At 35.7% G+C, this 25,940-nt stretch overlaps 1 protein-coding gene across 1 annotated transcript in view; it reads right to left on the bottom strand.

Annotated features, from left to right (window-relative positions):
• The window catches only part of LRBA (LPS responsive beige-like anchor protein), a 399,190-nt gene that overhangs the window by 314,310 nt on the left and 58,940 nt on the right, over positions 1–25,940 (bottom strand). The window contains 11 exon segments of the mRNA XM_032687089.1: positions 774–954; positions 1,360–1,513; positions 2,725–2,900; positions 3,938–4,948; positions 15,670–15,862; positions 16,129–16,252; positions 17,903–17,984; positions 18,530–18,638; positions 19,379–19,471; positions 22,557–22,654; positions 24,444–24,506. Of these exon segments, the coding sequence (XP_032542980.1) occupies positions 774–954; positions 1,360–1,513; positions 2,725–2,900; positions 3,938–4,948; positions 15,670–15,862; positions 16,129–16,252; positions 17,903–17,984; positions 18,530–18,638; positions 19,379–19,471; positions 22,557–22,654; positions 24,444–24,506 (2,284 nt within the window).

Here is a 25,940-nt window from a genome sequence, read left to right as displayed (position 1 = left end):
AACTACCCCACCTCTATACCTGTTTGCATCCCATAAATCTTGTTCTACCTGCACAAAGTTTTAATTGCCTAGAAAGGGAGAGGAAGGCTAGTTACTGTTGAGGCTCTGAGCTGCTCTGGCACTCATGCAAATTAAACTTTTCAGTACAAAAATCTTAGAGCATGCAACTAGCACGAATACTCTCCTCCTGCATTAACTACCTGAACCCTTTTATAATCTTGTATGTTCTTATTTCCAGAATATTTGTTACTTTCTTAGGTAATGACTCCTTTCTTTCAATCCAATTTGATGCAAATTTACTGTAATAACTGGATACACCAACTGTCCAATTTGAACCCTTCAGTAATTTACATCTCTAGTTTTCACCATACCTTCATCTCCTGATCTCAGGCTTTACATGTCTTTTCTAAGTATTGAGAAAGTTCACAGGTTTTCACATAGTAAAAGATTACTTTCTCTTAAACTGCTATACTCTCAGCCCTGACTATATGGGGAACTCAGGTAAAAGAAATATCTTCATAGATAAAATGAAAACATGCATACACAACAGTGGGGCTACCAAACTCATTTATTTTATTTAAACTTCTAAAGATGAATATATATGCATTGCAGTACAGTAACAGTAAAATAGTAAAAGACCTTAAAGTTTGACTAAATTTAATCTTGATTTAACAAAGCAAAGGACAGGGGAAAAAAAAAAAATCAATCTAACAGTTGCTAACTATTTAGTAACAGCAAGCCCCTATGCTCATAAAATGGTTTTATTTGCTTACCCAGACGAAGACATTGTCGCAGAATTCCTCCAGATGACATGTTTTTCTCAGACTCAATTTCAGTGAAACCAAGAGAGCTTGCAAAAATTAGCACATCCACAAGGTTGATTAATCTCTGGAGAAATGTTAAAGATGCTTCTACTGAAAGTCCTTGAGTTGGCTCAATACTCTCCAATTCATGCTACGCAGAGAAAAGTTGAAAGGAACATTTACTTCTTCACAAAGGTAATATTCCTACAACCTAAATGACGAAAAATGTGTGCTGGAAGTTCACTATAAGCCACATTCAAAAGTAATAATTATTCTAGGAACAATCATTAGTACTGGGATTTCATCCCATTACAGACCACCATGGGGCAACAAAGGCAGGTAACTTCCTTTTACATCTTCAGGCAAAGAAGACAAGCATTCAATTTATCTTAGGGAAAGCATGGAGGTAGCAAAGGGAGGAAAGAGATGTCTATAGAATTATCCCATATGCATTTCCTGTTTCCCAAAAGGACAGATATAATACTTAATACACTCCATAAAAGAAAGGTATCCTCCCAGAAGTGATAAATTTTCAAATGAAAATGGAATTTCTTACAGTAGCAGATGTGGCAGCAGAAAGCAATGGCAATATACCACCACAGGCCATGATCATGTTGTCCATCACTTGAGAGATGAGGTGAATTGTGTTGTGCACAAATACGACATTGTCACTGCTATTCACAAAGTCCATCACAGTTTTGGTAGAATGGCTGTCCAAAAAAAAAAAAAAATTCAGAATACAGCTTTATTTTTGTGGTATTTTAGCACATTTAGGTTTTCACAAAACTAAAACCAGAAAGTTAGCAGTGGGGCAGCAAATAACACATAACTGTAAAGGTCAACTGATGTACCTCAATCTAAACCTAAAACTACCTTTACTTTCTGTTATTAAAGGATCACAGATTGCTAAAAACACCAAGATGTGCATTAATCATCATTTGGATAAAGATACATTATAGGCTGGTCTGTGACTACTTGCTATAGCAAAAGTCACTGTATCCAGAAACAGAATAAAGTTTCCTGGATCTGTGAAGTAGATTTGAACTTAAATCTTTGGAAAACTAAAGCAAGTACTAAGGGTTTCTCAGAGAAATTAAAAATCAACAATGTACAACACTTAACACAAAACCTCTGCAAAACAGAAGCTAAACTAAAAATATATTTCAGCTGTATCTGATGATGTTATGATAGATTAACTTACACACATCCTAAAAATTATAGTCAGACAAAAATTCACCTCAGTTTAAATTGTTTTAATCACTTAAATACTCCATGCCTTCATCTTTTTTATCAGGTCACTGCAGCTATATGGTTCAATTTAAATTTGATGCTCACTACTACAAGCTAACAATATACACCACTCTTATTCGAGATATTAAATCTTTATATTAAAATGCAGAATTACCACTATTTTCAAAGATGTTGATGATTACATTCCAGATCTCTGTTACAAGGTAATTTTCAAATGAACATCTGTGTTCACAGAACCCTATCAAAGCAGCAAAGTAGTGTGTGTAAATGCAGGAGTAAGAAATACTATTTTGGATACATTATCTTTTTTTTTAGTCCATGTTTAGATACTAATAAAAGACACAGGCCCTTACATACATTAAGAACATGAAAATCTTGGTCCAAAAAAAATCAACAGCAAGACTGCCAAAGACTTATATGTAGCCAGGATTTCAGTCAAAATCTATGCCTAGGCCCTCAACCAATACACATCCATGTCTGTAAAAAGTTGAAAAAAATTTTTGAGAATAATTTGGTATAGGTCACAAAATAAGTAAGGCTATTGAATAACGAGTAAAATACCAGATGTCCAAAATTCAAGGTCAATGACTTACTCTGATGCAGTTTCAACAAAGCTAATTATAATTGAAATGACAGTCTAGATCATTCTATATAAAGCACAGAAATGTACCTTCTCCACATCTGAATATCTGTCTCTATGGAAAAGAGCAAGTCTGTGAGCAAGCGCTGATGCATCAGCGACCACTTGAACTCAGGAATACGGAACACAGTTGACCTCGTGTCTCTTCTCTGCCCATCCAAGGCAGCAGTCAGCTCTTGTCCTGAAGAAACTTGCTGCCTTGAGGTCTGAATATGCAGTTTGCAGACAAAAAAAAAAAAAAAAAAAAAGAAAAAAAAAAAAAGGAAAAAAAAATAAACCAAATACCACACTCTGATTAGTAGTTTCCATGGTATACACTGAAATGCATTTAACCGTCTTGAGATTTTAGGTATCCAGCAGGTTTAGACTGTGTACACGGTTACAAATAAAGCTAAAACTATTACATAAATGCTATTTAATGAATGTGCCCAACCTACAAACTAGTCTACAGCTGCACTACCACACCTGTCAATCTAGGCACACAGAAGCAGCAACCCAGTCTTACCACAGGGGGAGAATATGTTGCTGTAGACAGTGATTTTCCTCCTTTAAGGAAGAATGGTGTAGAATGAAGAGCATCCATTAGGAGGTATCTCTGCAGAAGGGAAGCACTCAGATACATGACTATTTAACCATGAAAAGCTGAGTTAGAAACTAAAGACTAGAGGGGGTGGAGCACCGCAGCACACAAAAGAAGCAGAGTTTTAAATTATGTTTGAACAAAAAAAGTAGGATGACGTGATGCAGTGACAATCTTACCGAATTTTAGAGTTTAAAATTTTTATTTTCACGAGTTCCCTCAGTATATGTAAGAAATTTTTTGCTATTTTTTTTAGGAGTTTAGATAAGAGACCAGACTGAAAGAATAAAAGGGAGGGTGAGCAAAGCAGAAGAAATTCTATCTAAATTCTACCCTCTCTGAATAAATGAATGTTTCTTTCAATTCATTAGACTTAAGAACAGAAGTACCAATACAGATCAAACGTCCATCTAGCCAAATACTCAGTTTCTATCACCAAAGTGAACCTACAAAAAATAAAATTTTTGAGACTTCTCAGTACACAGATTAGTAAGAATTATGGCTATTTTAATCCAGGGTTAAAAGTATTCTAGAGATAACTCACAAAATTCACAAACGTTAAAATCCCCAAAATGTGTATGGGCACACTTCTTCAAAAACTTCACAAAGTAAGAGCTTCCTTTTATTTTTAAGCAAGACAAATAAAGGACAGGTAGAATTTACCTCAGGTAAGGATCTGGGGGGCAGAGGTGCTTCTAGACATGTGTTAGCTTTCAGTTCCAGTCTTTCTGTATCTGATGCAACACTAGAAACATCAAGCTTGGCAATTCTCTTGTCGGAAGCTCCAGCAGGCTCTGACACACGTACATTTGCATTTTCCACAGTTGTTTTGGTTTCACTAACCTTTTCTTCCTTCAGCTTCTTTTTGCCTTCTGAATTCGGTTGAGTCACAACATCTGGAACTGCAGAACTCACTGTTTCTGGTAAAGTCAGTTCTTCCTTTTTCCCATCCACACTTTCAGTATCTTCAGACTTTAAAAGCACAGATTCAGGTTCCTTCTCTGTTGTTTCTCCCTGCTTTGTCACTTCGCTTTCATTGGAGCTACATTCCTTGTTCCTTTCTGCAAACTCATCTGAAGGTAAGGGTATGCTACTTTCATCTTTCAAATCAACAAAGTCATCTTCATCTTCCACCTCTACTGTCGATTTTTCCAGTCCTTCTGGACTTGTAGGAATTTCTCCTTCCAAAGTAGTTTGGATTGCTAGAGAAGCAGCAGTGACAGCAACTGTTTCTTCCTCCAGCTCATCAGCTTTGCTAGAATCTTCAATTGCTTCAGCTATTCCAGAACTAATTTCTGAAACACTGGGCTTTACTGTTTCTGGCTCTGGAGAAAATTCCACACAAGGTACTGTTTTTAAATCCTGTGTAGCATCCCTATCTTCCCCCTCTAACTCCTCCTTATGATTAGACACTGAATGAGTTTGTTGGTCAACACCTGATGAGTTATCTGGCTCTTTTTTTTCAGTTCTGCACTCTGTATCACCATCAATAATGCAGGAAGCAACAGTAGCATCTTCTTTTAACTCTAAAGGTTGTTGCTTTTCCTTGGTTTCAGTTTCTTTACTAACTCCAGAGATTGTTCTAATTCGAGTTGAAGAACTTCCTTCACCTCCTTTCTCTTGGTACTCCATGTACATTTGAGAAAGACTCTCTTTGTGCATTTCAAAAGTTACCTAAAAGAACAGAGTTGAAAAGAAGTTAAAAATTATATATTAATAACTGTTTTCTCGGGGGGAAAAAAAAAAAGAAAAACAAAACAAAAATCAATGCTCAAATCACAAATTTATATTGGATACTATCTTCATGATAAAAAGCAATTTCACACTGGAGATAAGAAAAACTTGCTGTCAGTTGCAGTTAAGTCTATCTGTTATTCCAGGACAAAAAAAAAACAAACCAAAAAAACCTAGACTGATAAGGACATCCTAAGCATAACATCCATAAAATTACTAGATTTGCGTTAACTGACAATTTTTTTTGTGAGAGGGGACGTTGTAACAAGCAGCAGAGTTTTCACATCATTTTAGCACCTTGAGTATGCTCAACAGTCCCCAAAGATAACTAAACTTTTGAAAACTTTTTTACATAAAAAAGTACAACCCCACGAAGTCAGAGCAGAGAGAAGCATGTAACAAAGCCAAAATCCTGAGGATCTCCAAATGATACCTAAAATTCTCCAGAGGACATTTCATCTGGCGAATGGTATTCACCTCATCTCAAAGGCACATGAGAACAGCTGCACAATCTGATTCAAGTGAAAAGACTTTTCTACGCATCAGCTGAAAATATTATTATTGGGTTTAGGTATGTAAAAAATGTTCTAGATACAAAAATTCATTTCATACATACTGATAAAACTCATTTGCCCAAATAAATAGCTGTGTTTTAAAAGAAAATCTCACTAGACTAACTGAAGTTTTTATTACACTGTTATTCAATTTAGTCTATCCATACCCTTCTATTTAGGATTTAGATTTATCTTCCATAACACAAGTGTTTATTTATCTGTAAGTTTAATTCTCAAAATTTTCCCAATATAAGCTTCAGTTGAGGGTTTGTTTTTTTAAATTTTCTTTATCATAAATATTTTCCATAGACAAACTAGACCAGTACATTCTACTAAACACATGAACACACATTCTCTTACATACTCAGCTCATTCATTTGGATCTCACCTAAAAAATCCATGTAGATGGTATTCAAAATGATTATTAGTCAGTAGGAATATTTTCGCTTAAGATGATACAGAGAAGTCAAAAAAAAATTTGACAGGTTAAAAAGATACTAGAAATTATAGTTAACAAATCAGAAGCAAAGAAAGAGCAAAGGCAAAAAGAAATATTTTTGGCAGGTTCTGCTGTCAACATTAGCATTTTAACATACTATTTTCTCCATCAGTCAAGAATATTGAAGTACTGTAGGAGCATTGTACTATTCTAACACGTGATCTAAAGTATTTTATTTGTTCAAGTACATTTAATTGAAACTTTGCTCTTTAGAAATAGAACTGGGATATTTTATCCAATTGTCTAAAAAGAAAAAAAAAAAGGTCTTCAGGGACAAGTGTAAATGATTACAAATGACTGAAAGTTAATCCATCTGTCACAATGGATCTGTAAAATATTTGATTATATGGTATTGCCAAACAAATTGTACCACAATTAGCACAAAGCACAAAACAGATCATGCTAATAAGTTGTCCCTTGCACTTTTCATTTGTTTTCCAAAACATGACTAGGCAAAGCTGCTACCTTTGGTCAAAATACTACTTTTCTGAAGAAGAAATCTTAACAACATGACCTTCCCTCCAACTACTTTTCCCTCTTCTCTCTCCCTGTTGCTTCCTCCGTTTCCAAAACTACTGAAAAGTTTTATTCCAGCAAGCATTAAAAAAGACATTTGACAAATAAAAATGTTATTGATTGATTTCAGCAAAACTTATATGTACTTCCCAGAAAGCACACCATCCCACAATAATTAGAAGTGTGAACATCCATATTTTCATGCATCATTCCAGTGTAAGTCTCATTAAACCCATACGCAGGAGTAAAAGCTACCTACTTTATGGCTTCTCACTTTCCACTCCATGAACACATTCTACAGGGCTGTCAACTACTTTTGGAGAAATGTAGTCGTACCTCATTTTGTACAACGTTAGACATACTCTTTTTTTATAACACTGACTTTTTTCTAGTGTGTTATTCAGCCCATCCCCTTTACAAAAACCTATTGCAGCTTCGGATTTTTTCTTACCAACCATATATACTATCCTGTTCACAGCATTAAATCAACCTTGCTTGAAAACAAGTCAAAATATGTTCTCCCTAAGTTCAAGGTTGCTTTTACTCTCCTCCCTCTCCTCAGGATCCTCCATCATCTCATGGTTGCTGTAGCCAAGGCTGCCTTTGACCTCCAAATTTCCGACAAGCCCCTTGTTGTTGGTGAGTATGAGCCCAGCAAAACACCTCTCCTCACTGGCTTCTCTATCACCTGGAGGAGGAAGCTGTCAGTGTACTTAACGAAATTCCTGGATTGCTCATGTCCTGCTGCATGGCCTCTTCAGCAGAGATCAGGCCCATGAGGGCCAGAACCCACAAACATGAGGCTGCTGCTCCCTGTCTGTAGAGGACCTCATCTGCTTCTTCTTCCTCGTCAGGTGACCTGCAGCAATCACCCACTATAACACCACCTTCACTTGTCCTCCCTCTAATCCTAATCCAGAAAATCTCAGTTGGTTCCTCATCTATCCCCAGGCAAAGCTCCATGCACTCCAACCACTCCCTCACATACAGGGCAGCTCCCATTCCTCATCTCCCCAGTTTGTACTTCCTAATGAGCCCATATCCCTTCATTGCATCACTCTAGTCCACGGAAGCCATCCCACTACAACTCCAAGATCATTATGTGCATGACATACTTCATATTACATTACTCCTAGCTCCAAATTTTCTGGCCCCTCATTAGCAACTTCACTGCTTCATTAATAAACATGTCATAGTCAACACTTCAATTATTCCTTATAGCTTAAGTTTTTACTGCCTTGCCAGTAATGAAGTCCCTCTGTCTCCAGGTTCTTTTCTTCATATCGTAAATTCTCATTTAATCCTAAAGACACTTGAAATTTCAGTGCTGGAAGGAAAGTTCATCTAGATCTAAGATTTCCTATTTTTTTAATCCAAATCATCACAAAAGCAAATTCTATCTAAAAACTACCCACTGTTTCAGCAAGCAGTGCAAGTTCACAGTTATGAATGCTACTGACTGTATAGGTTAGAGGTGCAACCATATTTGCAGCAAGTTGATTTTTGCACAGGTATGGTCAGCAGTTAAAAACACAATGTATGGTACAGGGATGCAATATAGTATCAACCAGCTTTATCTGAAACAGGGAATAGACAATACTTTGGAAGCCATTACAGAGAAATCCTGAAAATGAAACTGTGCTCTGCAGGATTGTTAACTGTTAATTAATAAACACCCCAAAAAAAGACCAGAGAAGGTCAATACAGACAACTTATCTTTACAGATGGGTAATGTAAACTTATGGGGAAATAAATCCAAGCACAATCCAATGAGACTCTACATTGATTTCAGAGCAATACAAGAAACTGTAAGGAGAGAAACACTGGTAAAGAAAATTAGACAGTACAGAACTACAGGAGAACATCACTGCCCCAAAAAACAAAAATCCACATTACAAGGACAGCAATTTCTACTTTGATCATAAACATCACCAAGAATTCATGTCACAATGTATTAAATAGTGTCCTTTCAATAAAAGTCGAATTAACATAGCAATGCACAAAATTACACAGACTACCTGAAACAGCACTTTTCTAACAGGCATTTTAAGGTTGGGGCTTTTTTATTTATATTAAAAAAAGAATATAGATTTAAGAAATACTGCTTTGTAAAATCCAACTTTTCAACGAGCCTGAACAAACAGTTCTGATCACTATACTAATTCGTAATTTGGTTTGACAGGAAACCAAGAAACAGAGGTACTGCAAAAGAGGCACTAGACAATTGTTCCCCACACTTCTGTTGCACGACATGGCATTTATGAAGCACACAAGTCCACAAAGCCAAACAATACACACAACAAAGAAAACACCTAAGGTTAACAAAATCAGTACTGACAGAAATGCAAAATGAAGTAGAAATTATGATTACTAAAAAGAAGTAGACAAACACAGTATACAAAGGTATTAAAGATTAAACATTAGGATCTGCATGCACACAATTTACAAGACAACTGTTAGCTTGAAGAACCTTAAATGTATGTAAGTAATTTTTTATTTTCCTTAAGGCCTTTGCAACTGTAAAGCTGATAATACAAAATTAATTACTAGAAATTGTTCTAAATTAGTGAGCTAAAAGGCCAATCATTAATCTTCACCATCATTTGATGGTTAATCCATAGCTGTCTGCGATGCTTGGAATGCATCTCTACACACTACTAGTAAAGACACTTGCGAGCTAATAACTGCAACATTTGCCTCTGTCATTAATTTTAACTTAATTTGACATCCAACATTTACTAATTGCCAAGGAGAAAAATTAGCACACAGCAATGAGAAAGGATAAAATGATTGACATATGCAATACAGAACATAGAGAAAATATTTTAACTATATTTTAAGATTTTGTCCTTTTTTCCTTTATCAGGTGGGTGAATTCGTAGAGTTGAGCGAGTAAGGGAATATCTGCCAGATAATTATATACACTGTTGTTTCCTTATAGAGTCTGCTCAGTGCAAACCAGCTCCTGTGCTGCTGACACCATCAATAAACTCTTCATAATTCCAGAAAGCATTACAACTTTTTAAATCTTAACAAGGACTTTATTGACCCGGTTTTCCACTTCTCCTCTAGTAACACTAACTGTTCAAAAGTGCAATCCAATCTCTAAACAAAAACAGGCCTGTTTAGACAGGGCACACCACTATCCAAAGATATGCAAACTAATTTTCAACTGAGCAAAGTAAAAGATACAAAGGTACTGTGTGTACCATACACTGACTTACAGTCTGTAACCCACTGACCTGAGTAATCCCTGGGTTATGTCCAACTGATTCACAGAAGAAAGCTAAGAAAAGCAAATTAACATATATTATGCATGACACTACCTATGAGAGGCTTCTAGGAGTCTAAAGTTCCAACAACAACACATTCATTGACATACAAGGTGGGGGGAGCCACTGTACCAAGACAGTTTCATGTACCCATATCTTGCATTTTCATCTAAGTAGTAAATGTTTTGCCTTTTTTCCTCATCTTGAGAAAATAAATATACACACAAATAATTTCTAGAGTAAGAAAGCAAACACTAGTCGATATAATTCATAAAGGCCTTTGCTTATCTGAGAGAGAATTTCATGTATGTAGTCAGCATTTTATTTTCAAATCAAGTCAAGGTACAGCCTACTGTTACATAAGCATACGATAATAAATTCAAACTGCATACCAAACATCTACTTGCTCATTTTCACTAAGGCAACTATTGCTTTTGATTTGTTTAAATTGCAGGACATGAGCACGTACTATCTTCTCAGGTTATGTACTTCCTCACTATCTCAATCCCTGCCACCATTCCCACAGTTCAGTGAACTGTCAAATTCTACCTTGTGCACATTTGATATTTCATTATTAACAAAAATATTTTGTAACTAAATTCAGCATTTACCACTCTGCATTGTCATAATGCCCAGTTTTAGATCTTGTGCACTAACTTTGGTCATCCTTTTCCAGTGTCTCCATATATTATTGGCAGCCCTGCAGCAAAGACTCCAGATCCATCATTTCAAATAATGGTCCAGAGATCTAACTCAGTCCCCACAGCCACAATTTGAACACAGGGAGTTGCAAGTATGGAGGAGGATTGCTTCAAACTGCAGCTACAGCAAAGAAGGCTATTAACAATTCCTGAAGCTGTTCCAATGATGAGAATCCCTTCTCTCCTCAGGTCATCTTTATTTCGGAAGACTATTTCATAGCTATTTGCCTTTTTATGCATCAGCTCTTTTCACTGCAAATGTTTCCTCAATTCTTTTTGAGAGCTCTGGCACTTTTCAACCTGTAGCAAATCCCTATCACACTCTTCTTCCAAGGCTTCTGTGCAGCTGATCCTCTTTCATAAATTCTCAGTTTACCTTGCTCGCTCTATTCCTATCCCCATTTCACACTTTTCTTTCAGTTTGAAATAGTCACATTTTAACATCCTGCAGCTTTATTCATGACTCACTCAAACCAAGTGAATAATAAGATGAAGGAGCTCCCCACTGACCATACACACTGCATGTGTAAGAAGAGCCCATCAGTAGTGCAGATCCCTCTTCCCAACTATTCTGCCTGCTGAACAATGAAAATGCTTTCTTCTCCTGGAGGCATTGATAAGGAAAAGCCTGTCCAAGCACCTACTAAAAAAGAAGCTGTAACAAGGAAACACCTAGTCAAAGTGAAGGACTGCACCATCAGGACACATCCTGGAGGGTACATACTCTAAAGGAGGCTGTACATTCCAGTCTCCAAGTTCCTTCTGCTCTCCATAACTCAGGTGACACCCCTGAGAAGCATTTTTATCTAGAAAAAGTAATATTTATTAAAAATATCTATTTACACCATAAGAATGAACACAATATTTAACGATTTCAAGCATGCTCTTTAATTTGCATCTCCCCCAGCTTTACTTCATTGATATACTGGGCATGGCACAACTGAAAACCCAAAATCTGCAGTACTACAATGACCCTCTCGGCTAGGTACCTCTGCTTCCCCTCAGGGCAATGCAGACACACTTTTCAGAGGACTGAAAAAGACTGGAAGCCTTTAGCACTAGAGCTAAATATCCCTACTGTGGTAGACCCTACTGCCTCCAAGATAGGGAATAAAAACAGACAAAAAGTCCTCAGTAACTCAAGAAAGCCAGTGGGATTTGGACTCCAGATTCTGATGGTCTCTTACCTTCTAAAACTGCTGAGCCACGTTCACTTCTCTGCAAATTAGTTCTTTAATTGCCATCATATATTAACTCCTCCACCACCTAATCTTCGTTGGTTTTGCCAGTTTTCCCTCAGCAGACAGTGATGAAAATCTGGCAAACACAGCACACATAAATGCTGTGTACACCTCTGGATTTTTTTTTCTCCCCCCTCTCAAATTAAACGAGCGGGGCACAAAAGAACATACAAATTTACTTAACACTGACCATATTAATTACAACTGTACTTCTTTAGACTGAAAAATTAACAATTATTTAGAAATACATGGTATGCTAAAGTCATGCTACTAACATTTCAAGACTATACTTCTCATTTAGATCAGTGAACATAATTTTTCCACTTACACAGCAAGAGAATTGTGGCTTACACATATTAACATTTCTGAGTGTTACTGAATGAAAATTTCCTGAGCTACTAAAAACTAAGAATCAGAAATCACCTGGATATATTCTCTTAAACAGAATCACATGGTAACATGAATCAACTTTTAAGTAGTAAAATGTATTTAAGGGCCTGAAATAAGCAAATGTTAGTCTTCCCAGTAGTGTTCAGGTAATCTAGGAGTCTATTATACTGTGTAAATCATTATATTCTTCTAAAACTCGGGGAAGCTGAAAGGTTAAAAAGGCATGCTGGTCCACCATTCTTTACTAGTTTCCTATTATTATCATCCCCAAAAATCATTGGTCCTTTTTAAAAAGTAACATGGTTAGACAGATAAAATCTAAGGCCCAACTTGCATGGTTGCAATGTTTAAAGAACAGAAGTTCTTAAATGCTTTCATAAATTTAGCACTGGCCAGTTAGAACAAAGTGGAGTTGTGATTTAATTTTTACATTAATATTTTTTTTGAACTAGAAGCAACAGATTAATCACCTTTGTATACACTGTGTTAATATCTGTGAAGCGTCAATAACCAACATGGAAATGAGCAAAATACCTGAGTAATACTAAGAAATTTGGCTTAAAAAAGGTTACACACACCTACACACCTTCTAAATTCTGAGTGCAAGGAAGCCAATGTAGTGCAATCATGCTGGAAAAGCCACTGCTGCTTATAAAGCGTTGTGCAGCTGTTGGAGGAGAGGGTTACAGTGACAAACAGCTTCCCTGCTACAAAGGTGGCAGGAAATCTATCAAACTGGACAATAAAATTGCAATTGAGTTTCTTTGGCTTTTTATAGCAGCTGCATGTATCTTGATGTGTAGCTCTGCAAAACCTATCCAATTCTGTAACACTAGTCCTTTATGTACTAGTTCTTTATCATAGAATGGTGTTATAAATTAGTGGCAAGAATGGGCACAGAGGGCTGTAAAAAGGAAAAATAAGCAGCAACCCAATACAATTAGAGATGAAATAAGAAAAACACAAACTGGTTATTCTCTTAGCAATGTTAAGGAAATATGTTTGTTCCCATAATTCCCACATTACTTTGAAAGCATGCTAGAAATCAAAAACATCTGAGATGCACTTAGCATTGAACAATTTGCCCACTGAATTATGTCTACACCATGTTATGTGTGAATCTCTATGAATCTCAGTAGAGGTATAACAAGATACAAGACTACTTTAAGTAAACTTAGACGGATTAAAAATTCATTATAATCAGATACTATTATCTGTTTATAAGGACATTTTCAAGTGATTAGTAAAGATTTTACCACAAAGAGCTTTTTCTGTGATTTATCCCAATTTATGTTAATGCAATTAACAGATAGGTATGAAATATCACCTAGTTTTGTATGTCTAGTTGCATGAATTGCGTGTACTATTTTTAAAAAAGTTCAAATGGAAAATGCATAATAAAGGTGACTTTTTAGAACTGTGATTATTGCATCATCATTCATATCACTATTGTCAAGTTAGTTTCTGGGTGCTTCTGTCATTTAAACATTTTCATTCAGGCTTCTGGAACTGGACAGTATTAGTACTGATGTCCAAACAAGCTGAACTCTTTTACAAAAGAGTCCTCCAAAATCGCACCACCACGCTGCCACTCACTCTGCCCACACTCACACGCTTCCAATCTTGCCACTGTTCAACTTCCTCCAAAGTAAGCTGGAAGAACAAAGTGACCTTATGTATTATCCAGAAAGTCAAAGTTAGACTTGGGAAAACTAACAGGAAGTTACTTCTCCAACCACAGGATACCTCACTATGCCAGGAACCAAAAATGAGAAACACAAAGAAGGAAGCAGGTCACCTTCTCAATCACTATGGCATTGCACAAAAACACACAGTTTTTAAAATACAAATAAATAAACAAAATCACGTTATGTACATCTCTATTTTTTGGTATTTTCTCAAACTGTGTTGGGTTTTTTTCTTGACATTTGGCCATGGCATCACAACATAATCTTGAGTTTTTTCTCTAGGAGCTCCAGACCATTGATTAGCCACATTAAGTCACTGAAGAGAATGACCGAAAATCCATAAAATCATTTTGACATAGATGCTGTCTAAATGAGATTTCCGACATTACATTATCTCACAAAAAGAGTCTAAGAATAGAACTACAGATTATAAGATAACATGCTAGATAATTTCTAAGTTCAATACACCAATGCTCTGTGTGAGAGTTAGCAAGGTGGTCTACCTTCATTCACTTCTCCATCTTTCCCCAGGGACAGTTCCCCAGCAATCACACAAAAGCTTTTAATTATGCCAGTTTCTATAAAAGTACATTAGGGTTCTTTACTCTGGCTACAGCTTGCCACTGTACAATCCACCCATGCCTTCTGCATCTTGGGGGAGAGAAGAGGAAACTATTTCTGAAGACTGCAGAGCCGACACAAAAGAATATTAAGAATGTTTCAACAACTAATATGTGATCTCTGTAAGGATTAAAATTCGGTCTTAGGTGCTTTGCACCTTAATTCCATTTAGCTAAAGCAACTGCTTAATGAAATTATTTCACCCACTTCTAATATATAGATTTCTACGTTTGTCTCCCCACTGCCCAATAAACCACCATTGAGCTATGAACACAATAAATAAACAGAGCTGCAAAATAATAGTGTTATAGCTGTCTGCAGAGACTCATATTTTTTGAGAAAAGAAATCATGTAAAATCAAGGATCTCAGAAATGCAAACAATTCCTTAGAAGTATAAAGTGATCTTTAGGATTCAGAGATGTCCTTTTCACATTGTTAAACTGCACACGTTTAGAAATAGGTAATCTATGATTGAATTAATCTCAAGTAAATATTTCTGATAACCAGAATAACCACAAGGCCCCAACTGGCTTCACTCTTTTGTTCAGGATAAGGTAGTATAAAATACCTTTTATACTACTGTGCCTTGTTTGAAAAACCACTAATAACTTTTATGATGTAATTCTGGTTGTAATAGCAACAAAAATCAGACAGAACAATAACAAAGGGTAATAGTCTCATTCATACTGCAAGGATTTGCGTTCTCACCCTGTATTCCACAACAGCTTAACAGCTGAAGCATCTGTCTTAACTTTAATTTCTGTGCTTTTTACTCGTTTGTTTTACAGCCTTTTGATGTTACTAAAAGGTATTTTTATCTATGAGTAGATAAGGTGCGCCACCTTGTGTTCCTGTTGTTACTAAAAAGCAAAACCACCCCTACAATTTTTCAGAAATGCTCCTGAAATTTGATTATCTCATTTTTTGGTATCAGGATAAACTAATACCATCCCAATTTGAGCAACAACAACAACAACAAAATCTTTGTGTTAAAACAACAAAATTAACATTTAATTGTCATATATTTCAAAGTTATGTGCGGTACCATATAAAAACATGGGGCTTTCATTTAATTACTTACCTTCACTTCAACACTGTCACTGTATGATACAGCACTTGAAGGCTCTAAATCTAATTACATAGCATTAGAAAATTTCCCACCTCTTTCCAACACTCACCTTTGAATGTGTGATCGACAGTGTATCCACCCAAACACGCCAGCCACCCCACTCATACTTGATTGCATGGTAGAGCAAAATTCGAAAGATGGTATACACCATTTCAGTTATCTTCTGCTCCTCAGAAGTCTTTGGATTAAAACAGCAAAGGGAAAGCATCCACTCCTGCCACACAGAGCACTGCAACAAACTCCTGCAAAATACGCACACGCCATTGAATCAAATTTTAAACCATATCTTAGAAACATACATCAGCTAAGTCAGGAATTCAACATGTTTTAAAAAATTGCTACGTGCAAGCTTCTCTGATTTTACATACTACATTAGACTACATGAAGACTACATTAGAGTACAGAATTTGCTGAACAGCAATGAAGCTGTATCTGCTCAATGAGTTTAATTTACTAGGAGAGCTTGCTACTTATTTTGTATGCTTGTGCATATAGCAAACTATCTTACCTCCTGTTTTCTCTGCTGTTATTAAAAAGTTTAATCATGTCTGAGAGAAAGGCTCGACGAACCTCCAGAGTTTCTGGGCACTGTGGAGAATTACGTATCAGGATTGCAATAACCTTCAAAATCTCTGTAAAACAGTTCAGGAGTAACAATATATTAGTACTAAGTACAGCATAAAACGCAAGGCCTCTTTCAGCAGTGTTTGTACAACAAAAGCTACGCCACATAAAAAAGTTTTATACTGAGGAAAAGTACATCTCTATTTGAGTATAAGGTTTAACTAACACAAATCCTTTCCTCCAAGACTTCTCAAATCTACTCACCATGAGACTTTTACAGCTAAAGAAAACACAATCCAACGTAAATTACTCTGAACTAATTTTAAATTATCATGTTTAAGCAACACAAATGTTTCTGCAGGACAACTGACAACCTATCAGAATCTGTCAGAACCTTTTTTAAAGGAAGTTCACATAAAAAAAAGCATCCTTTAGAAAATCAATATATGAGAAAAATGTGTAGATTTTATTCTACCTCAGTAATACTGAATTTTCAAAGAATGTGACCAACTTCCAATTATACTTAATAGTTTCTGTTATAAAAAAAATTGATACAAAATTTTTATCTCTTATGATCACAACGTTTTCTGTATTTTTAGGAGAAAGTCAAAACTGTGGGTACATTGCACTTTTTGAAGCAGTGGGGGAGTCACTGTTCTTGTTACTTTAAAAGAAGTTACCTTTGTAAATTAGGGTGCAATTTGAACACAGTCACTGTGACAGTTTCAGTCCATCTTGAACAACTTCAAGGAAAAATTTCTTATTTGAGAATATTAATGCTGATCTTAAAAAGGTACTCTAGAAGTCATTCTTCCTACTAGACCTAGATAATTCCAGACTAAGAAGTCAGACTCCAAATAGTCTATACTAACCACAGCAGTGACTGCCAACCTCAAATATCTAAAGAGAAAGTAACAGAAATCTGCTCACATCTCTTGCTTCATACAGATTTGCCAGAAGGCAAATGGCATAATGCAACCAGATCTCTTCTCTGCATCTGCTTTGCTTTCCTTTCTCTTCCCCTACTTTCCATATGAAGCAACTCACAACTGTGACCTATGTTTAATGACAAAGCAGCTATGAAAGTGAAAAATCTATTATTTTTCCAGAAAAAAAGTAACTCCCAAAGCTATTATAAGTCCATTATATTACATACAGAGCATAATAATAATGTATATAACTCATGAAAAGAGATCAGTGTTTTCTCTTAGGTCAAAAGACATCTAAAGTTTCATATCAAGATATGAAGTAAGCTAACCAAAACAGTGAGCAGATACCTTTCTCCTATTTTCCATGTAGCACTGTCATACTGAATGTAATTTAAGATGAAAGCTGTTTCCCTATTTCAGGTAATTTAGTCTGACATTACTAAATAATGCAATCAGAATTTTGCTGGAACCTTAACATGTATTAAATCAAAGTGTGCATGCAAGTCTTGAAAAACCATTTCATAACATGACTGCACAGCCAAAAAGGTTGAGTTATGAACTACATACACATTTAGACATATAAAATGTCTTTTAAAAAACTATAGACACATACTTCCTAAAAAATGCACATTATCTTTCTTTTAGTATGAAAGAAAATGTAAAACTCAGATCAGACATAAGATGTATGTATTAATAAGATGGATGTAATTAATAAGCTTTTCAATTGGTGGGGTTTTTTTAAAGCAGACTTTTCTTAAGGTAGCACTTCAAAATGTGCATCATTCTTACGAGGATTTTGTATCTTCACTGTTGAATCTGGGTCAGGATGTTGTTTATGTATCACTTGAGTGCAAATCTGTTCAGTCAGAATCTAGCAAGAAAGAAAAAGATGCCATATCAATGTTCACAAAGACAGCTTACTGAAAAATATTTAGATACAGCACAATCATTATTTCACCATCGTTCTAAAAATCATCCACAACAAAACCCACTCACTGTCTTTCTTGATAATTTATTTCATTCTGTTCTTAAAACTCTAAACTACTTTTTTTAGCTTTCTCTCAAGTGCATACTGCTATTTAAACTACACTGGAAGATAAATCAGAATCTAAGCAAGACAATTATCTTAAGGCAAGACCACTGCTATAATAAAATTCCACATATATATGGGCATCTGGTTGAGACATACAGGTTACTCATTATCTAGAACTGTTCATAATGAGCATAACCAAGCTAAGGGAGTGGGGGGAAAATCTCAAGTAGTGAGCTTTGGGTGGGAAAAAAAGCAGCACTCAGTTGCATCATGCTAAGGTTTAATGTCATCTGGAACATATCAGCACAAATATGTAAGTAATTTTCTAACAATGTCTTACAAGTAATTAGAAAGATTGGATCTTAACTACAGTGTATTACTACCTCAAATAGGACATTGTATGTGGTCATGGTGAATAAGCTTGTCTGAAGCATCAGCCTTTCAGCCAACAAAGAGAACAATCCATGTCCAAGCATGACTTCAGCTTTTCTCCTAAAATAGTACAGAAAGATCAAATAAACTTATGCATTCAACTTGCTTTAGGGGGAAATAAAAAGTGTGCCTCAGGAAATAAAAAAATCCCTGGAAACATATTTTTCTTCTTTTTTTTTTTTTTCTAAAGTCTTTCACTTTTGCTTAAGGAAAAGGTCAAGGATTCAGATTGTGAAAAGACAAATCATTCCCTAGAGACAGCTAACTTTCTTCCATAAATAAGATCCACTCACTCATGGGCCCAAAAAGCTGAAACACAACCATAGGGCTTTCTTGATAAACACTAAGGAAAGGGCATCTTTGTCCTCATTTCACCCAAAAATGCAACCATGGACAGCAATCTCAATAATCTACTATTGCAGTCAACCTGAGACATACTAAACCTTGTTTCTCAGTAACATGGGGTTCAATCTCACCAGTCCAATTCTTGCTATTGACTTCAGTGGAGAAGGACCACTTGAAAAAGCAGGAAGCCATACTGCAAGTAATTATTATCCAGTGATAATTCCTGGATACCACTTGCCAATAACAAGGAATTCCACCATATCAGAAGTGTATTTAGTGATTAACCTCCAATGTAGCTTCTTCCCCTTTACATACAAACACGTGTGTATACAGACACATTAAATAATATATAGACAAAATAATATATACAATTTATGTGTCACATCCAACCTTTTTCCCTTCTTTTTTTGGGAGGTTCAGTTTTAAGACCTAAACCATGTCATCAAAGTACTTACTTTGGAGCAAGATGCTTTAAGAAATATCCCATCACTTTTAGAGCTTGCACCCTGATGCCTTCACTTTGTGATGCTAAAAGCTTGTAGACAACCCTAAATGGAGAAAAGACAAGTCTTCCTAAGTAATTGAAATACACAGCAATTTTTGGAATGAAAATCAACTGCAGTTGCAGTAAATGCAAATAAATTTTATCTGAGGCTAATTTAAAAGAATATTAGTAAGACTTAAAAAAACAGCATGACATTTCTCTTAATGATACAACAGTTTGTGATATCACATTATATCATATTTAAATATCTCCCATGTATTAATACATGAAACATGCTCTGAAAGGCTGCTGCAATTCTTATACTGAAAGCTGTCTTAATCTGATACTTTATCCAGAAAACTAAGTAAGCAACTGTTTTGGTATAGATGTGGCCGAGTAGGAAGAGCCATGTACGGAGGGGAATTTATTAATAGCACTTATATTTGACATCTGCACACACTGTTGCTCCCTCAGGAGGGATGAAGGCACTAAGAAGGCATTCTTCTCATTTCACCTACATCAGTTTCTGCTCCTCACCTGGTTATGACAAGGCTCTACACTGGCTTATGATTCTCTACCAAGGTTTAAGAAGAAAGCCAAAGGAGATGAGGAGTATGTCCATAGCAAAGCACTAGGCTTAACTAACTGAAAGTTCCAGCTGTAGCTTTCCCAAGAAAGAAAGTGGGAATGTAACACAGTGAGGAAAGTGTCCATGTAACTGATGAAATTCTGGTAAATTAATAAACAATTGAAGTACAGTCTTACAGCAGGAAGTCTCCAGTAATTAACCTTCAATATATTTGACATTACCAAGTCAGTCTGTAATACTGCACAGATCTCATTACATGTATCTATGCCTTCCACTCCCAGAATAAAAAGAAAGCAAACTGGTATTTTCACTTAACTTCTCAAACATTTATCTGCAGTACATTAAAGCTTACTCTTTTATTAAAGGAAGTTTAATGTGAAGAATAACAAATGCAAGTTTTTGATCCTTTTAAATCTGCCATAAAAACATAATGTACTTATAAGTTACATCTAATTTCTTTCATAGCTCACTTTTTAGACAAGTAGAGTGCTTATGATCATGCCCCTATCTAATTCTAGTTGGGCTGTGGTTCATACTACTCAACAGATCCCTCTGAATTTGTGACATACAACTTAGCTTATACCTACATGCACTACTAAGCTCTTTCTGAAAAAAAGAAAATATTAATTTCCTAATGCTCCATGAAATCATAGTGGAACAGGAGGCCAAGTACTCAGCTTTTACCGTAAATATGTTCCGATAAAATTTTTTAAGAAATTTGAATCGCTTTACTAGGGGGAAGGAAAAAAAACCACCTACCTAATTTAAACTGTTCTTGAAACTTCCCAAAAATATTCCATGTTACAACATGGGATTTTAGATCAGCTGTTTTTAAGGAGTTGAAAGGACTTCAAGGCCTTATCTATACATAACTGAGCACTCATCACTAGTTATATACCTTCGCTTCTATACACCCAAAAATAATAGTCAGGACATCTAAACTAAGACCAAAAAAAGATTTAGTTCTATACCAGAATTAAAAATAAAACCTAAGGGTGATTAAAAACCAGTTATCTATAACAAATAACTTATCCTGGAGAAAGCTGCAACCACAGCAGCTACAGAAGAAAACAAATAATCAAGCCTACAATGCACTTTCATTCAAGCAATATAATCCATTTCTCTGCTTGTCTTAACAGAACAGTTAAGGGTTACCTATTTGCATAGGAAAAAATTATTTTCTTATTATATTTTTTTCAGTGCATCGGTTACTTTAAAATTTTTAATTTTAAAAGAACTCAAAGTGTTTCTAAAGCTTTTTTAAATTATTTTTAAATTTCAATAATAGAGTGTCGTAATTCCAAAAGGTAGATGTATCAAGAAGCATACAAACAATCCATTAAGTGACTGGAGACAATACAGGTGAAAGAACTGTAACAAATGAGACAGGAAAACAAAGTGATTTCTAGCTGTGGACTCGCTACTCATACTGACTTGCTTATATAATTGTTAATAAAAAAGAAAACATCTACTGCTAGTTGTTAAATAAAACCAAACGTATTGCACTAGAGACCCAACAGGACATTCAAATACTTCATTATTTAGAGTTTTTATTATTTTCCCATGCATAATATTTTACCATACAAGTGAAGTCAAATATCAAGAAAATAGGTTTAAAAAAAAAAAAAGAAAAAATCAGTCTAGCACTAAAAGGGGAGAAAACTATTATAAATGTGCCTAAATGCAGTCTCTTGAGAAAGGGCAACTGAAAAAAATATATGTATAAATAAAGGTTAACCAGTAGGTGCAACTGAATGTATGAAATGAGACTCTGCCTTTACAAAGTGAGAGAATTACTACTCCACATATCCTTCTAGGAATAGTTCTTACATTTGTTGGCCTGTTCCAATTTTTCCCCCACTATGCCCAGGCAGGTTCATTTTAAATTAGAGAAGTTCAATACTGTGACCACCCTGTGAGAGCCACAAGACAAAACCAGTCTCATAACTTACTCTTCTAGTAGATTTCCTCTTGTGCTTTTACTGCTAGTAGATTTTCCTACTTTCCTTACTTTTCTCTCAAAATAGTGTTATTTTTCTGTTTGTTGGGAAAAAGACTGCAAACAATGCATAGCATAAAGTGCTAAACAGAAATAAATACAATGTTTCTTCCGCAAAAGTCCTATAGGAAAAAATCTTTTTATCCTATAGGACTTTTGCAGAAGAAACATTTTATGTTATTAGATTAGAAGATTAGAAGACATCTGAATCAATTTTTGTCAGCCTCCTTTCAGTTCTAAAACATATGTAAGAACGGGAAGCTAAAGACTAAGCCCTGGTAGATGAAGACATCAATGTATAGACTACAAAAATTGATCACAACCCTCTTAAGTGTGACTGACAGCCTGGAAACATTAAAAAAACATACCTCATCGACAATAAATCCAACATCACCTCTTGTCAAAATGAACACCTGGACTCAAAAATCCCCCAAGATGAGGAGTCTAACACTGGAACACATACACTGACTTGGACCTTTCAGATTTCACGGGAATTCTCACAAGCAACAGGATGGTCAAAACACTGTTTTCCTTTTTCCCACTTACAAAATTCAAACTTACTGTAATCCATTCCTCTGATCAAATGCAGGGATCATAGAATTGGGATGCTCTGACATCAGAGCAACAAGCAACTGCAAGACATCCATTAGATTGTCATCCTGTTGAATAAAAGTTACAAATTTGAATTCAAAATGGATGTACACCAGAACATGGTTTTGGTTAAAAGAACTGCTACAAAATATTTCAAAATTATGTGGAGAGTAATCGCAAACTAAGGACCAAATCAACTAGGCCAGGATCAAAAGAGCTACAGATCTCAAAGGCAAGCACAGAAGAAAACATTACCAAGAATATACTTCATTTTTTAGGGTGAAAAGTGATGCATCTGTGTCTGGGATGTAGGCTTTGACAGGGAATGTATATTTGCACTATGATATTTCCTTGCACACACATGCTCATCTGTTTGCACGTGTGTTTCCCAGCCCTTCACTGCACAGGAGCTCAAAAAAAGCTGCTGCACATTTTCTGGGGCACAGGGTGGTGTTTAATGAAAAAAACAAGTGTTCAAGCCAGGAAAAAGAAGTATAACTACCTGTCACAGACAACATTTAAAATGGATAATTCAAGCTGCTCACTGAAGTGTTCCATACTTTTAGTCTAAAGCACTCTAAACTACAGTTTATTAATTTGTTCCATGTTCTCTGTAATTAAAAATAACTAAAGAAGTAGCAAAATGCACCTGTATTTTCCCATTCTTTATGGTATTAAAGTGAAAGCTCATTTCAAAACAAACAAATGAACAAAGCTGTAAAAATAAAAGCCCACAAAAAAACCCCACTGTTCAACACTTTTGAACAAATACTGATTCTTTCCCTGTTAGAAAAGCAGCTTCACACCCCCTGAAGAGCTCTGTTCAAGATGATATTTTCAACTTAGATTATAGATGCTACCACCGATGAATTAGCCCTATAAGAAGGCAGAATTTTACTTCTTTGGTTGATGTTCTTCTGAATTTACAGTTAGATACCTAAATGCGTGGGATTCAGCATTCATGGATCTTTTAGACTTGAATATGCAAACTGCTAAGATATTTAAAATATCACGCCCTCATCTGAAGGCTATATAAAGCTTCTGCTACTTCAGCTCACTTTCAGATGTAACCAAGAGTCTTATTTCTTACTTCTCCATATAAAGTAGAATGACTTGAATTATACTACCAAGTAGTAGTAAACAGCACAGAGAATAAAAGGAAAATATAGGTGCAAACATTAAAAAAAAGAAAAAAAATCCATACTGCTTGAAATGAAGTTCAATTAATTCCTTATTTTACCCATTTCAAGCACCCTTACAGAGATGAGATCAGTTAGATTTATGTCCCCATTTCCCTTGTCTTTGATGTTGCATCTGGCATAAAGTGCCTTTTCCTGGTGCTAAAATATGAAGATGCAGATGTATCAGTGGTAACCAACATTTTCTCCCAATTAAGTTTATATGCTTCTCTTAGATGCCATTAACATACATCTTTATTTTTTAACGCATGTTTTCAATTTTACTGCTTTATTTAAGAAGTAGAATAAAAAGGAGAGAAAAACAAAACGAAAAAAATATTACTTAGGCAGCCTAAACCAAGGTTTTGACTCTTTTTTTAAAGTCAGTCTCACCATCTGTTTTTCTGCTTGGTAAATTGGTTTGCAGAACAACATAAGAAACCATTTTGACTTACTGGCTTAATGAACTTCAATCTAACATTGAACGTAGTGCTTAAATCACTTCAAGAATATTGGCATATCAGCACACTAAAGAATTGGACAAAGGTTTGCTACTTCCTCTGCAGAGCCATCTTGTGGCACAAAGGAGGTTATATTTGAAAATATTCAAATATTTGGTGGTCACAAGCAGCAGTAGTATGCCACTCCTCACACACACCTCCCCCAAATTAAAAATTACCTCGTGTATAGTGAGCAGATAATTGAGGATAGCCTGCAATTCATCTTCTTTTATTCCATAGTCCTTTAAAAACAAACAGGTTTTAAACACCATCCTTCAAATACAAAAATACTGTTCCCAAAAAAAGCTCTACTTGAAGCAATGATTATATAACACAGCAAGTACCACAAGACAAATTTGTTTTCACTTGATACTATATAACAGTTTCATACTCAGAAGGTAGCTTTTTCCCTGCCCCTAAAAGTACCCACTGAATGCTATAAAAGTGTTTTAAGGCAATTTCAACACAGGCATAAAAATAAGATAAATAGTAATATACATAATATATATATATAATAATATATATATAATGATATAGAGAGTAACACATGTTAATTGATACAGTCAATTTGATCTGAGAGCTTCCTATTAATAGAAGAATTAAGGTGGCAAAGAGGATTCAGAAGTAGACCTGGAAGTTTAATTATAAGCCTGTTAGCTATGCCTATATCCGCGTTTGCTTCTTATTTTCCACTACAGAATCCCATCTTCAGTTGCTATCAATTTTGAAGAAATCTAAATAAGTTGTGGCATCTATGCTATGAATATGCCTTGAGGTATATTTTGCGAAAATAAAATAAAAAACAACAGTTTTTGATAACAAGGTCAAGGTAGGGAAAAGCAGCCTTCTTCATTTCTAGGGCTTTTACTTTTTAAAGTAAATCTTTAATTTCCCAAAAAGATTTTGCACCATTGTGTACAAATAGAGAATTTGCTGAGGAATGAACATCAACCTTTTCTGATGGACGTGCTTTTTACTGTTGTGCAGGCCTTGGTTGGGGTATGAGTTTCTTCACAGTAGTTGGTACAGGGCTATGTTTTGGATTTGTGCTGGGAACAGTACTGATAACACTGGGATGTTTTTTTATTGCAGAGCAGAGCTTACACAGAGCCAAGGCCTTTTCTGCTTTTCATACTGTCACACTGGTGAGGATGATGGGGGTGCATGGAAGGCTGGGAGGAGACACAGTTGGGACAGTTGACCCAAACTGACCAAAGGGATATTCCAGATCATATGACATCGTGGTCAGTATATAAAGTTGAGGGAAGCAGGAAGAAGTGGGGGGATGCTTGGAGTGATAGCGTTTGGCTTCCCAAGTAACCACTACATGTGATGGGGCCCTGCTCTCCTGGAGATGGTCAAAACATGGAGATGCCTGCCCATGGGAAGGGGTGAATAAACCCCTCGCTTTGGTGGTGTGCACAGCTTTTGCTTTCCTGTTAAACTGTCTCTATCTCAACTCACAACTAGCTTTTGCTCTTCTGAGTCTCTCCCTGATCCCACTGGTGGGTGAGTGAGCAAGTGGCTGTGTGGTACTTGGTTGCTGGCTGGGGTTAAACCACAACAAACCTTTTGAAACTCTGCCCAAAACTGCCAAGAAATCAAATACTTATTTATCCAGTAGTAAACATTTCTAAGTTATTGAGTTAAATCTCAACATCGGATAAAAACAACTT

Source organism: Chiroxiphia lanceolata, chromosome 4, assembly GCF_009829145.1.
Source record: "Chiroxiphia lanceolata isolate bChiLan1 chromosome 4, bChiLan1.pri, whole genome shotgun sequence".
Classification (NCBI taxonomy): domain Eukaryota; kingdom Metazoa; phylum Chordata; class Aves; order Passeriformes; family Pipridae; genus Chiroxiphia; species Chiroxiphia lanceolata.
The sequence above is the reverse complement of the archived record's forward strand: the minus strand, read 5'-3'. Positions and strand labels throughout refer to the sequence as shown.